Source organism: Fopius arisanus, unplaced genomic scaffold (genome assembly GCF_000806365.1).
Source record: "Fopius arisanus strain USDA-PBARC FA_bdor unplaced genomic scaffold, ASM80636v1 scaffold00106, whole genome shotgun sequence".
Lineage (NCBI taxonomy): Eukaryota > Metazoa > Arthropoda > Insecta > Hymenoptera > Braconidae > Fopius > Fopius arisanus.
In genome coordinates, this window is record NW_011887845.1 from 116,443 (window position 1) to 131,891 (window position 15,449).

At 38.3% G+C, this 15,449-nt stretch overlaps 3 protein-coding genes across 4 annotated transcripts; 2 read left to right on the forward strand and 1 right to left on the reverse strand.

Moving 5' to 3' along the window:
• The first annotated feature begins 129 nt into the window (after positions 1-129).
• On the forward strand, positions 130-7,957 carry LOC105271271 (inactive tyrosine-protein kinase 7). The gene is made up of 4 exons (XM_011312715.1): positions 130-412; positions 1,981-2,283; positions 4,042-4,165; positions 4,256-7,957. The coding sequence occupies exons 1-4, from the start codon at positions 373-375 to the stop codon at positions 7,053-7,055; spliced, it is 3,267 nt and encodes a 1,088-aa protein (XP_011311017.1). The 5' UTR covers positions 130-372; the 3' UTR covers positions 7,056-7,957.
• A 1,197-nt stretch (positions 7,958-9,154) lies between these two features.
• Positions 9,155-12,761, forward strand: Dic1 (Dicarboxylate carrier 1). Of its 2 annotated transcripts, none has more exons than XM_011312722.1 (7): positions 9,155-9,273; positions 9,791-9,911; positions 10,554-10,709; positions 10,770-10,936; positions 11,053-11,260; positions 11,330-11,467; positions 11,707-12,761. In XM_011312722.1, exons 2-7 carry the CDS (start codon positions 9,813-9,815, stop codon positions 11,815-11,817), a joined length of 879 nt encoding a protein of 292 aa, XP_011311024.1. In that variant the 5' UTR covers positions 9,155-9,273; positions 9,791-9,812; the 3' UTR covers positions 11,818-12,761. The 2 variants fall into 2 exon arrangements, with proteins under 2 accessions (XP_011311024.1, XP_011311025.1); XM_011312723.1 differs by lacking the exon at positions 9,155-9,273 and adding an exon at positions 9,520-9,592.
• On the reverse strand, positions 12,021-15,034 carry lic (dual specificity mitogen-activated protein kinase kinase lic). The gene is made up of 7 exons (XM_011312721.1): positions 14,950-15,034; positions 14,616-14,790; positions 14,338-14,503; positions 13,973-14,209; positions 13,710-13,889; positions 13,322-13,539; positions 12,021-13,067 (listed from the first exon to the last, which is right to left on the reverse strand). Exons 2-7 carry the CDS (start codon positions 14,678-14,680, stop codon positions 12,932-12,934), a joined length of 1,002 nt encoding a protein of 333 aa, XP_011311023.1. The 5' UTR covers positions 14,681-14,790; positions 14,950-15,034; the 3' UTR covers positions 12,021-12,931.
• Positions 15,035-15,449: the final 415 nt, after the last annotated feature.

Genomic DNA, 15,449 nt, shown 5'->3' on the forward strand with positions numbered 1-15,449 from the left:
TTTTTTTCGTCAAAGCTTTTCAGTATCGGTAGTGAATAAAACAGTGATTTGACAGACGAGGGGTACATTTCCCCTTCTCCACGTAAAATTGGCAGGCCGTCCACCCGAGTCAGTTAGCAACGAAGAAGGGCTCGGTGAGGATCGGAAAGGATCGAGGAAAAACGGAGAAGATCGGCTTGGCAAAATCCCCAACCGCCAAGCTTTTTTATTCCAGTACTGAATCTAGTACTGGCGTCCCTTCATTCGCTCTTTGTAATTTCTATATGTGCCAATTTTATATCCAGAGATGTGACGCACCGTGGGAAAACTCCATCTCATGCCTGTTGTTTTGAGTCTTCTAATTCTCCATTATCCTGAACAAGGGATTGCACAATGTTCTTCCTACCCCCGTGTCTGATTGTTCTACTGCTGGGTGAGTACATCTTCGTCATAATTGTTTTTTTATTTTGCTATTGAAATTGGTCCGCACGTCTCCATTTATCGATTGGAATCTCAGGTGACGGCTCACAAGGTTTCGATTCTCTTCCCGGCGGTCATATTTCCGCCGACGAAGGGGTGAATCACTCCGGTTCACCTCGACATTTGTTTCGGAGTCATTTACCCCGGTGTAATATTTTTTTTATCAACCGACATTAAATCATCATCGAATCATTCAATTCTGTAGTGAAAATATTGAAGTAGGCAATTGCGGTGAGTTGTTTCGAAATATCCCCGAAATTAATGAAGATAGAAAATTTTTGTGAGGACATTTTTTGCGAAGATAATTGAGAGCTACAAAAAAGGTGATTACATGAATTCCGATATCTCTCTCAGTTTCGGAGATATCCCTGAAAAACTCACCGACGAGTGACGTCAACTCATCTCGGCTTCCCACATCGCGACTGAATTAATCCCCAAAACTATTGATTTTAGGTAGAAATATGAAAAGACCTTTATTATAAAAAATTTAATTACCTGCAAAAAAGTCCTCTTCAGCTTCCCCCTAAAACCCATGGATTTCGCGATAAATCGATAATCAAGAAAAATGTTAAGATCGAGTTACAAGAATTTTCTCATCTAAAATTCCCTTTGCCGTTCGGAAATATTTTTTATTCCTCAGCGAAAACGCCGACAGTTTTCCACGAAAAAGCCCTCATTAGGGGATAATTCCGTACTTCCGAGTACATCCTAACATCGGATTATTCCGCTTCACCTTTTCCTCGGTGATCCTCACCATAAAACCTTTCGAGACGTCTCCCTGGATTAGAAACCCGATATTAGTCCAGGCATTGACCCTGGTACATCATTTATTCATAATAAATCCTCTGACGAAATAAAAATGCCCATCTCATAAAGAAAGCAGAAAAAAATTAGCAAAGAATGGGTGAAGGGGAGGCGGGGGGGTGAGAACTCATGGTCATGGCAAACGTCATTGGGCAATCCTTTATTTTCCCATTGCAGTCTTCTTTTTAGTTTCCCTTGGCGTTTTTTTCACGCACATGGGCCCCAAGTACTACTAAAGCTTCTTTGTTCCAACCGTTTCGTTTCCAGTTTTTTTCTCTCCCTCGGCATTAGGTATACAAATACGTTATTCAGTAACTTGGGCTGGAATGAAGGGCAGAAAACCGAGAGGAATGAATTCAGATCGACAAGAGGTTTTTTTCTTTTTTGAGTCTCGTGATGCCAACGTATTTGTTGATTAAATTTTTTACAGGCTTGATAAGGAAAAAATACATGAGGGAGAGCTAGACTACCGACGATATGGGGCTTTATCAGGGGATGCGCGATTTCCGGCTCGAGAAGACGAGTCTTTAAATTCCGATAACACTAAGCTAATCAGTTATTTGTGTGATTGCAAGGGTAGTCGAATCGGGTAATTGATGTACATTTGGGAGGAGAAAAATTCATTTTAGAAAATCTTTGTCACTGAATTTTCCGTGGAAATTTTTGAAAAAAAAAGAAATGGGTATAGGATATTTTAAAAAATTGGTGTGATTTTAGGAAAGCTTGGTGCAAGTCAGGAGGATGGTCTATCCTTCACGGTGAGTCCTGCAGATCATTCCGTGATCGAGGGATCACCGGTGCGTCTGCGATGTGAGACAGAACCCAGACTTGGTGTCAAGTATTCATGGAAACTCGAGGGCCAGACCCTGGCACCCAGTCCTCGCAGGCATCAAGTTGACAGTGATCTCTACATAACTCGTGTCAACAGAATTTTTGACAGTGGAAATTTCGTATGTGTCGCCTACCACGAGCCCAGTGGCAACACCATCGAGAGTTCACCAGCTAAAATTGACGTTCAATGTGAGTTTTCGACAACAACAATTAACTCCCCAATTTTCTCCATAAAAATTCAAGGAATTCGTCATTTCCATATTTATCTCCAAAGACAGTATGTGTAAAAAAAAAAAGCGTTATCCTGCAATCCGCGATATCATTTAAACCCGCCCTAGTCCACCCCTTCACCCGGGAATTATTCCTGACCAGTTCCTGAAATTTCATTATCCAAATAGTCTCGTTTTCATTTCACATATGAAAACGAGAGAAAACTGATAGACAAATGGCTGTTCGCTTTCAGTATCTCCCCACTAACGAAATATAGAATCAGATGTACATCTGGCGGTTGGGGCTTGAGGAAGGCCATAAAACTTTATGGTGTATTCGCATCGACCGTCACCCTCTTTCCACCCTTATCCCAACAATCTCCCTCTCTCTCCCTCTCTCTGTCTTCGCATCTATCCATCCCTTTTTTTTTTCAACTCTCCACACCACTCTGGAAGGGTTTCCATAGCAACGAGAGCAATTCCCCTACCTCCAAGTGTTCCAAGCAACCCTGGCATATCTTGGTGTTTTTTTGCCCCCCCTCCTGGAACTGATCCCCCTCATTGACGGGGAGAATGGCAGTCAGGAGTTGTATAATGATACAAAAAAATAAGTGGAAACTCCTTTTTTTCACCTGGTTTTTTCCTTTTTTTTACGTTTATTTGCATGCTTGACACTGGCTACACCAGCCATGGAGATATACATATATGAGGATATCCGCATAAAAATCACTGTTGCGAAAAGCTCAACCCCCGTCTTCGTCCTTGAGTAATCGCGAGACAATTTCGAGGAGTTGGAATGAGAGGTGGAGGGCGGAAAGGGAAGGAAAAGGGTGGGAAAGGGTGGAACGGGAGAATAACATCCGGGTGAATTATTCTCGAATTAATAACACTTTCGATTAGCTGGAATCGGTTTAAAAATTACCCCGGGGTAGGGAATTTTAAGAAAGAGAATACCCTTCAGCGGATGGTAACAATAAACATTGGGTGCATGTTGGGGAATGATAAAAATAAATCCTCCAGCCGGCTTTCCTGTACCTCTCCTCGTTTCTTTGATCTCTCGGTTCATTTATATATCTGAAATACGGATTTTCCGAATAGCCGGGACAAGAGTTCAAGGAGTGGAAATGAAAAATCCGGTGTTGTTTGAGTCTTCATGGAGATGAGTGTGATAATAAAACGATACCACCGGTTCTTACCCAAATATTCATTCCGTTATTAAAACGATGAGTAAAAAATACTGATTACTAAATAAAAATTCATGGACAGTTGAAAGTTTTGAATAAACGAGGATTTCAGGAAAATTCTCGGAAATTGTATTGAACGCGTGAAATTTTCGGGAAAAATCTGTTAGTGGAATGATTTGCAGGAAATGTTTTTAATATTTTTAATTTTTTTAATATTTTGGTCTTCATGGTACTTGGAATTTTTTTTTCATATTAATCGAAACAGCAAAAAAAAATAAAACGGAATAAATCATTTTAGTCCCCGCCAGCACTTCACAAATAAATTATTACACTCAATGCCTCATAAAAAATGCCATTGAAATGTATTCGATGAAGCATCCAGTTTGTATAATGATCGAATGCATTCAAAATTCGAGTGATTGGGAAAAAGGAATCGAATATTCAAAGACAAATCGAATATTCAGACGTCAACACATCCCTCCTAAATATTTATGCGAATAATTTCCCCGTTTGCAGTTATTCCAGCCATTGAAAAATCTATTCTTCATTTTCAGGGATAAGCGAATCAAGGGTTGTCCTGGAATCACCGAAATTTCCCTCATTAGTCCGACTGGGTGGTGAAATAGAATTACGATGTCACGTCGATGGCTCCGGCGAGATGAAATACGAGTGGTACAAGTGAGTACCGAAATTTCAAAACATAATCATTAATTACATCAATGCACTGGATAAAAATAATTGATCATTAAATATAACAACCCATTCCAGAAATACCCATGCATTGGTAATGACTGATGGAAGAATCGAGATGAAGAAGAAGCGAAAATTATCAATTCACAATGCAAATTCCCAAGACAGCGGTGTATACACGTGCAAAGCGAAGAACGAAGCTGGTTATTCGTTAATTAAGGAGAGTTTTCCCCTGGTGATAGCTTCGAACGAGACAGCGACAATCAAGGTTGTCCCCCAGAATCTGATAGTGAAACGAGGTGAATCAACATCGTTTCACTGCATGTACGAGGATGCAGACAGGATCGAGTGGTTTTTCAATGACAACGGGCCTCTTATCGACGATGAGGAACGATTGATATTCGACAATGGGACATTGTTGTTACGAGTTGTCGAGCAAAGAGACCAGGGGATCTACGCTTGTCACGGTGTGAGAGACGAAACCAGACAGATTTACACAGCAGAATTGTACATTGCTTTTATTCAGAACTTGACAGACGCGAGTTTCGAGCCAACCCTGGCAAATCAGCAGGCAATAGTGGGAAAAGAACAGGAGCTGCAGGTGAGTTGTCTGGAGCCCCGTGGCCTGCCGACCCCCAGGATCTTCTGGCGAGACCCCCGAGGGCACATCATCAGTGACTCAGGCCCAGTCCGTACTCAGGACAACACCCTCATAATTGCCAAAGCCCGAACCCCCGAGGACATTGGAAATTACACCTGTGTGGCTGAGAATCTGGCTGGAACAACTGAAATAATCGTCCAGGTGATTGTATCTACGCCTTCAGCATTGCTGACCTCTCCAGAGCCTCAATCAGTCATGGAGAGTGACTCAGTGACACTCTCATGCTCGTACGCTGGGCTGGATCCACCAGTGACCACAGCCCAGTGGTTGAAGGACTCAGAACCCCTGAAGGAAACTGGTGGACCAACCAGATACAGAATGACTAATCATCATGGCAATGTGACTCTTCACTTTAAATCCATTTCCCTTTCTGACAGAGGTACCTATGCCTGCGAAATCCTGACTAAAGGATTTTCAAGCATTCGATCTCAGCCAGCAGCTGTCAGTGTCCGTGAGAAACTGAAATTCTCACCTCCACCGGTCGATAAAAAACTCGAATTGAATTCCACAGCTAAAGTCTACTGCAAAGCCCAGGGGGCAACCAATCCCACTGTTAGATGGGTCAAGTCAGGGGCAGGTGATAAATTACCAGAGCACATTCAGGATATTAATGGAACACTTCACTTTAATGGAGTCGTCGAGAGTGATAAAGGGCAGTACATCTGCATGGCAACGAATGCCCAGGGTTCGATAAACCATACGATTGATATAGAAGTTGTGACAGCTCCACAGTTCAAAAAAACTCCTCAGGATCCAACTTACGTGTTGGAGGGGACACCTGTGCTGCTGGAATGCACAGCAAAGGGAAAGCCAACGCCTCAGATCCACTGGGATAAGAATTCCAAGCTTGGAAATCTTGGAGAACGATCACAAGTACTGAGTAATGGCTCCTTGTACATCCGAGAGGCTTTCATGACTGATGCAGGACAGTACGGTTGCACAGCTGGTAACAGTGGGGGCTTGAAGAGAATTGAGGTGCAGCTGATTGTAAAACCCAGGGACGACTCGAGGTATGATATGGATGTGGAGAACTACGATGGCTCCATGATGACGAAGACCGTGACCATCACTCTCAGTGTCGCTGCTGCTTACATGGTGCTTGTCATTGGTCTCATGCTGTACTGCAGGTACAGAAGGCGCAGAAGAAAGCAGCAGTATCTTCAGGAACAGGCTGATGATAAATTGGAGAATGGTGACGTGCACGAGGAGCAGACTGAGCTCAAAGATATGAATCACAAGGTGTCAAACTGCAAGAAAAAAGACAACCGGGACTCACATAGGAGTGATGGCGCAGAGACAGCTCAAAGTCAGAGTAGCAATCACTCGAGAAAATCCAAGAGCAGTTACGACAAACTGGCGATATCACGAGAAAATCTGGGGGAGTTGAAGCCACTGGGTCGAGGTGAATTCGGTGAGGTCTTCTCCACGAGGTATCAAGTGGACTCTGAGAAGGAGCAGATTGTCTTGGTGAAGAGCCTCTTGAATACCAAGGATGAGACAGTTCTTCAGGAATTCAAGAGACATTTGGATTTGTTTCACAAATTGAATCATGAGAATGTGGCTAAATTGATTGGACTGTGCAGAGAGGGAGAGCCAGATTACATGATATTAGAGTACACGGATTGGGGTGAATTGAAGCAGTTCTTGGTGGCTTCCAGGAAGGATGAGGCAAATATTGTCCAGGAGGCAAAGGCTCGTGCCCCACAGCTGTCTGTTGCCCAGATATTGGCACTGGCTAGCCAAGCAGCTAATGGATTGAAACATTTGGCTGACAGCCGATTAGTGCACAAGGATATTGCTGCGAGAAATTGCCTCATTGCCAGCAATCTCAGCCTCAAGATATCGATGACTTGCATGTCCAAGGAACCTTATCAGCAGGAGTACACGAAACATAATAATCATGTAATTCCTCTCAGGTGGCTGCCCTACGAGGCTGTCTACGAGGACGAATACTCGACAAAGAGTGATGTCTATTCGTTCTCCTGTCTCGTTTGGGAGATATTCCATCAGGGAGAGTTGCCCTTCAACAAACTCAACGATGAAACGGTTTTCACTCAGTTGAAAGCAGGATCTCTAGAGTGGAAAGCCCATAAAGCAGCACCTCCTGCTCTTCAGGAGCTCCAGGAGAAATGCTGGTCCAAGGATCCCAGGGAGAGACCCACTTTCGATGACGTTGTATTAAAGATAGGTGAAATTGTGGTTGATAGCTGTCTGTAAGTTCCAAGGGTTACGATTAATTTTAGAATAAGATATGGCCTCAAAGGTCCCAACGGCTAATTGACACTGCCTCTGTCCAATCCAATAACTATAACGATAGTATCGTAAGAAGGTTTTATAAGGAGATTATTCTACATTATTTGATATGAAAATGAAATCCGATGGCCTCGAGTTTTTAATCTACTGTTTTATGTTCTCCAATTTTTATCATTATTTATGTAGCGGTATTTAATCGAGTTCGTGAAATATTTAGATGCGTGTAGCTGCGATTTTTAAGGCATACTGTAGTTGATGGTAATTCCATAACGAAGTGGTTGCTAAAAATCGATTTGTTTGAGAAAGCTATGGACTTCAAAATAATTATTCCATATTCTCTCATTGAATTAATAAATCTTCGGATAAATCGATGTTTAGTACTCGACTTTCTCATTTTACCACTTCGATAATGAAGTCATTTTCGTAATGGTAGGGTTTTCAAACAATAAGATGATAGAATTATCACGATCATATCACGGTGACAACAATACTTTGGATTTTTTTTCAACAAACAGTATCTGAATAAATTACTCGTACATCTGGAAATAGAAAGACAAGAGTGATCTCTCGTTGAGGGAGATAAGGCGATAATGTTTAGGAGATAAAACGTGTTATTGTATATACTGGTGGAAAAAAAATAACTATTTTGACTTTGCTGGGATAGAAAATTACGTAATTGATGTAGTCAGGTTGAGCTTGTGTGGAAATATTTGTCAGTTTTCTTCCTGAGTCTTCGTATAAAGAGGCAGAGAGTGCTGAGTATTAGATCTGTTTTAATTACAACTGATGATTCAAATTTAATAACAAAGAGGTGAAAAATAAATCGATACGAGATAGCGAAATTTTTCTCGGAACCTTTTTTGCAAAGTGGAAAATCTTCAAAAAAAATTCTCACAAAAATTTCGAGATCGAATCGAAATTTTAAATTTCGCCTTTTCGAAATAATGAATTCAGCAGATTTATTTTAATGAATAGAAAAACCACATAAAGTGGTGACTGCGATATTTCAGAAAGCTTTTGATACATTCATTTCCACTTTTTCACATTTATATGTCCACAAGAGTAAAAAATACTCAGTAAAATAATATTTGGCGAAATGTACACGAGAATTTCAATGACGAAGAAGTGAAATTTGATTTCAGTCTTCCCAAAATGTTTGAAGATCGATTGCTCATACCGCGTCACGAAACATCAGAATAATCTACCTCTGAAGTTAAAAGCGCAGTGAAAAAACAACATTACTGGATTTATCGATAAGGTTTTAAACTTTTTCCACAACGAATATGTAATAGAGACCCCATGACGTTCTGACACCGTCAACCATGATTTTATAATTATAGTGTGTAGAATTAATATTAATCGCCAGACAGAACTGCTACTGATCACCATAAAAAAAAGGGAGAGAATGAAACGATAGAAATGCTATTCGAATAATTCAATTTCATGTTGTGCCCGTCATAGACCTCTCCAGCTCAATTAATTCGATCATTCATTCATTCATGCCGATATCTAGTCATGTGTACTTGGCGATGAACTTAAGGATAATCCTAAAGTGTATGAAAAATCGACTAATAGTCTTTGGAAAACATATTCTCAAACCGACTGAGTTCCAATTCCAACGAGTTTTTTGAGATTTTTTCCCTGCAAGCAGTATTTTGTAAATATTTGTACTTTTTTACACCTTTTTTTTTTATTCAAGGTAACGAGTAGCATAATACTTGGAGTGAAGCTGAATAAATGTATCGAGAACTATGAAAATATTCATTGTCTTATCTATTCCCTTCATACCGAATTAAAAAATCAATTTTATTTATATTAATTGGAGGAAAATGACCAAGATATATTTGCAATTCTTATGAATAAAATAATCCATAATTATAATTGGTATTGTCATTGCAATTTTTTTTTTAATTTCCAATATTCAAATTTGAAATGAAAAAAAAAATGTGTTTTTGACCGATGCTTGCCGATAAATGCCGAAGCTCTGCAGTACCAACAGCGTCCCTGTCAACGAAACCACGTGGCCATGACATGATGCGCGCGTTTCCCGATGTCTTCCCTCCCTCAAACAGTATCAAACATCTCTCGATATCCAACTCAAATCGACTGAAATCAGTATCTGGTGGACAGCGACCAGCGCATCGTCTCTGGTGTACCATCAGAGCTCACAACATTAACAAGTGTAATTATTAATTAAATCTAAAACCCCAGGTTCACCAGCCCCCAAGTGCTCCCCCATCATCTGCACTCTCTTCTCCCTGGACTTTCTCCTTGTTATTGAAAATTATCATGTGCTCCTGGCATGATTACCTGACGTGATAATGCAAGTTCATTACGTTCGTTCACCTCGTCTACTTTTTTTTTTCATTCACCATTCGTTCAAAGTCTGCCTTCAATTTTCAATAGATTTATCATGATTTTCAATGTGTGCAATGAATATTCAATTCCTCGGTCTTTACTTCTTCATCGATTTTTAAACCTTATTTTATTGCTGCCCATTCGTAAATATCAATTATTCCGTTTTAATTTGTACTCATTTCATTCAATTATCGTATTATTTATTTCAATTCACCTCGCCCACTCTCAAATAATTTATTAAAAAATGGAATCATTAATGAAAATTGAAATGAATTCATGATGCAGCTGCTAACGATCCAATTGACCGAGTTAATAATTCTATTGATTGTATTGATTTATAGCCAGAGGAGTAGAAAATAGGAAATGGACTCGAAAGACTCGAAAAAACTCGGACGATGGTACTTTGGTGGTGTTGCTTCAGCTGGAGCCGCTTGTGTTACTCATCCATTAGATTTATTAAAGGTATTTTTATTAATGACTTCTCATTCCCAATTAATTCACAAAAAAATAAATTAATCCAGGATTGATTAATCTCAATATCCGATTCCGCCCCATCAAGCTATAAAATTTCAGTCACTTCAATTATTCCCTTTTCTATTTCTATAATCTATATTTAATATATATTTATTATTTAAATCCCATGTTTCCTGTGTTTCATTGACATCGAATGATGTTAATATACATTTGTAACGGAGTAATTCTCATGAAGATAAAAATTTTCACTCACGCGGTTTTCAGTTTTCATAAAAATAGACATGAAAATATGTTCTTTCAAACATTCTTTATATAACCATCAACTATCATTACGTAAGTGGAATTCGGCATTACTGATGGTAGGTCAACGAAAAATATTCAATAGACAAACAAGTTGATATCTGAATTTTTATAGATTAAACAGCGTACAAGGATTTTGAGCTGAACAAAGAGAAGTTGCAATTACTCGATAACTTTTTATGAAACACTATATATTTTTTATTTATTCAGGCAGAAAAAATCGTGATGAATATTTTTTTATGGAAATAGGTAAATTTAAAATTGAGGGCATTGAATTTTTTATTTTTTTCAGGCAGTAATAATTGATTCAATGCCGGCATTTCATTTCAGGTTCAACTGCAAACGCAGCAAGAGGGCAAAGTGTCAATTGTCAAGCACACATTGAAAATTATAAAGAAACAGGGATTTTTAGCACTTTACAATGGCCTCAGTGCTTCCTTACTGCGTCAGGGGACGTATTCCACCACGAGATTTGCAGTTTATGAGGTATTTAAATTTTTATTTCAATATTATATTCATCATCATAATATATTATATTGATATCAGGTGGTGAAACAAGGAATTGAAACCCCTGGGGAGCCTCTGCCATTTTATAAAAAATTACTGATCGCTGGATCAGCCGGGGCTATGGGAGGAGTTTTTGGAACACCTGGGGATCTCATTAACGTCAGAATGCAGAATGATATTAAATTGCCGCCTGATCAAAGGAGAAAGTGAGTGAATTATTCCGAGAAAAAACAGATAAATTTTTGTCGTGATAAAAAATATTTTGGCTTTATTAAAAATCGGAAAATATCGACAGGTCAATTATTTTTGTATTTTATTTCAGTTATAAACATGCGTTGGATGGATTAATAAGGGTGAGCAGGGAGGAGGGGGTGATGAAATTATTTAACGGCTGCTCGACCGCCACTGGTCGAGCCATTCTCATGACTATAGGACAATTGAGCTTCTACGATCAAATTAAACAGCATCTTCTGCAGTCGGGGAAGTTTGAAGATAATCTAGGAACGCATTTTATTGCGAGTCTCTCAGCTGTAAGTTTTGAAATCCTTCTTTTCTCGATTTTTCGATATCAGATTTGAAGTATTTGATTTTTTATTTAGGGTGCCATTGCTACGACTCTCACTCAACCTCTGGATGTTCTTAAAACTCGTGCGATGAATGCAAAACCGGGTGAATTCAAAAATATCGGACAGTTAATTGTGTACACTGCGAAACTCGGGCCCTTGGGCTTTTTCAAGGTAAATTCATCTATTTTTGGGTCAAGGCGAGAATGATCAGACATGAGAAAAATCAATAGAATAAGTTATAATCCCAGAATGATACTTTTTTAGAATTCAATAACGAAGTGAAGTAAAATAAATCGAATTTAACATTTTTCACAAGACAAAACTTTTTTATTCAAAATTTAATCATTTATTAAAAAGTCTTATAAATTTTCTAAATCTGCAATAATGATAATTTTTTTAAATCAATTCAGGGGTACATACCAGCATTCGTCAGACTGGCTCCACACACAATCCTGACGTTCGTATTCCTGGAGCAACTTCGAATAACCTTCGGGTACACCCCGACCGACAAAAAAATTTGAACCCAAGCCCTCGATGATCCAGACTCAATCCACCACGTAAACGATTGCTTCCAGAATCCTCGTGCGTTCGTAAGAATAACGAATCATTCCGTCAATGCAGTTTTTCAAGGTCCAAAAATAAAAATATCCGTAACAAAGCAGTGCATGCGATTCCAGACGTATTTTTTTAAACAAAAGAATAATAATATATGCGGACATATGACTCCTTTTATAAACATTCCACGAGACTATATTTTCTTATCTATATGCTGGCATATATTGCTATTGATATCGATGTACACAAAAATTCCTGAAATTCCCAATGTCCAATGAAACGCACAGAGCGAGGTATTATTTTTTATAATTAAAATAATGATTTTGATAATTCATTATTTGAAATATCATTAAAAAATTCCAGTGTATTGATGAAAATGTTGAGAAAATAAAAATTTATTTATTCCGATGAAAAATAGGGGAGTAAATATTCGGACAGCAGGTTAATGGAGTCAAATCTATATTGTGTAATAGTTAATAGCCATGTGTTATCATATCGCTGGATAATTATTTAAATAAATGGACGTAAAGTATTTTAATGAAACGATTGAATCTATGAAATCCATATTTTTTATATTTCTGTTATGGGCTTCACTACAAAATTTTGGGTAATTCTTTCATTCACTAATTGACTAATCAATATTATTGACAAACTAGTGGATATTATTATCTATGTATAAGGCGTATCAAAACGTGTAATTAAGTTGTATCTAGACGATTATCACAAATTTGCAGGATAAAATGTGATAATTAACTCCAAATTAATATAAAGAAAGATTATGTAATTTTCGTAATGAATTATTATCGTTTATGTACAACACTATATTATGACTCGATTGTGCTTTAATTATTTGAAAATATCGCCGAGACATATGATAGACACTGATTAGAACTTCAGAGAGAACTCTCAATGAACACAAGACTACGAATACGATGTAACCACGATTCTAATAACAAAAATATCGGGCGACAGCGCAAATACTAACGATTAATTATTTTATTCTGTTTTTTCTTTTGCCTCGGATCATTTTTTGTGATGGAGGAAGGTACGTACATGTCAGTGGAAGTTTTGCTATTATTTTCACTCAAAATCTGGCAAGTCTAAAATTTTCTCAACAAATTCCGCGACATTTATGTCCTTCTTCGAGTGTTCTATGATGAAATCTAACTCGAGGAGTTGACTGTAGTTTGGACGGGCTGTGTAGTCTTTCATTAAGCTGGAAAAAAAAGATAATTGTTAAAAAATATCGAATAAGGAGAAAAAAAATATTCATGGAAGCATGAACACAATGCTATCACCCAATTCCATGCATTTTTTTAATTTATAAGGAAGATATGAAAGAATATACATGAAACATATGTTTTACATAATTTTTTGTATGAGTGGGGGATTTTCAAATACATTTTTTTTACACAATTTTTTCTGGGCGAAATTCATTGAGAAAAAAAAATTCAGACATTATTTACGTACCACTTGGTGATGAGATTTTGAAATTCTGGAGAAAACTTTCCAGGGGGTAGCTTTGGGGGGTCATCCTTGACGACTTGTTTCAACTGCTCGAAGGGGGTCCCCCAGGACTCGTAAGGGAATTTTCCAGTCGCCAATTCGACGAGGGAAATTCCCAGAGACCAGACATCTGATCGGATGTCGTACTGAGAGGGATTGCCCGATGGGTCTATTCTCTCTGGCTGAAATTTAAAAGTATTTCACATTAACAAACCAATTTTTTTTGCATTACTCACGTTTTTTTCATGTTTGGAGAATATTTGCTGAATACTTTATAAATTTATATTCGTTCAAGCAGAAAAATATTCGAAATTCCGAATGGAATAATTTTTTTAATCCATTATTTACTCACCGCCATGTAGGGTTTGCATCCTGCATCGATCGTTTTTGCTACCGAATCAACGAGATACCCAGAAATTCCAAAATCACAGATTTTGACTTCCCCCTTTCGATTTATCAAAATGTTGCTAGGCTTAACGTCTCTGTGTATCACCCTCAATTGAGAGTAGAGATAGTGGAGGGCACTAACTACCTAAAAATGCCCCAAATAAAGCAAAACAGTTTGAAAAAATTTCTCAATTTTCGTTGCAAGAATTAATCTGCTGGAGTACTCACTGCAAAAGCTATTTTTCCTAAAATATCCTCAGGTATTGAGCATCCATTCTTATAGGCCTTTGTATAAAATTTATCTAGACTCATATCCATCACCTCCATGCATATCCAGACATCGCCTTCTCGGAACAATGCACCGTAGAATTGCACTGTGTATGGACAATCTGAACTTCTCATGGAGATGTCCAGGTCCATCAGCAGTCTCTTCTGCTCCTGTGTGTTGACTGTAGCCGTGATTCTCTGGGAGAAAACAAACAGGGACTCAATCATATTTCTTTGGAAATTATGTATTTTTTCCAGTCGAGGTCAGAAGATCAAAAAAAAATTTCTATCTCACCCCTCAAAAGAATTTTCAAGTATTCTCGTACCTTTACAGCCATTATTGTGCCACTCTGCTTGTGTTTCATCTTATCAACAACTCCATAAGCCCCTCGACCGAGTACACAGAGGGTTTCAAGATCATCAGCCTCAACAATAAACGTTTTTTCACCTATTGTTATGGTGGTTCGTTTATCAAGATTTCTAGGTGGTGTCCTGCGAAATTTTTATTTATTATTAAAAAAAAAAATTGATACTTTTTATTCATTATTAATTATCAGCATTATTAATCAATATTTTTTATTCATAACTTCAATAGAGTACTCACACAGGCACGGGGGCCTCTTCAGACACTTGAAGCTTCAAATTTCTCTTACCCTTGCGCAAAGCCATTATTTATATATTTTACAATTTATAATTCCCAAGATTTCAACTTTAAATCACTCGAAAAGGAATCATCAGTCTTCCATGTCCTCTTGAACAATTGCAGATTGATTTTACACCTGCAGAACAAACAAGGACTTTGAGGTTACTCCAACACTTCGACGATTGTTCACTTGAAAACGAAAAAATATATTGCAGAAGAAATGAGTAACTTTAGAGATGATAAACTGAGACTGTCCCCAATATTTTGTCGTAATTGGATGTTATTTTTCATTTACCTCTTGGGCACAGATAAATTCAATGAATTCACTGTCCACATATGAAAATCCTTGCATCGAAACTTTTTTCACTGGGTCCAAAGAGGATTGACTGAAGTAGAGGTTGAGTTCTGGGGGTTTGAGTGACCCCAGCGGCATCGTAGTACTGCACCCCAAGAGAGGGAGGGCGCAACACGCAATGGTGGGGTGTTTTTTTTTTATTAACCAAGTTTTTATTGTAATGCTGGGGTGTCCATCAAGTCGACGGGGTGAATTTTATTTTCTGCTGTACGAATGCTTTTTGTTTTTCATTTGTTTAACTGAAATTTAGTCGACTGTAGCACGTACGGAAGGGGGAAACCACATCTCGTGGAATTTCAATGGAAAAAATTATTCAATGTATTGAATATATACCACTAATGAATTTATAATTTTAAATAAGCACGTTGGCCTAGTGGTAACGTGCTCGACTGGCACGCCGGCGGCCCGGGTTCAATCCCGGCATCATTCATTTTTTTTTT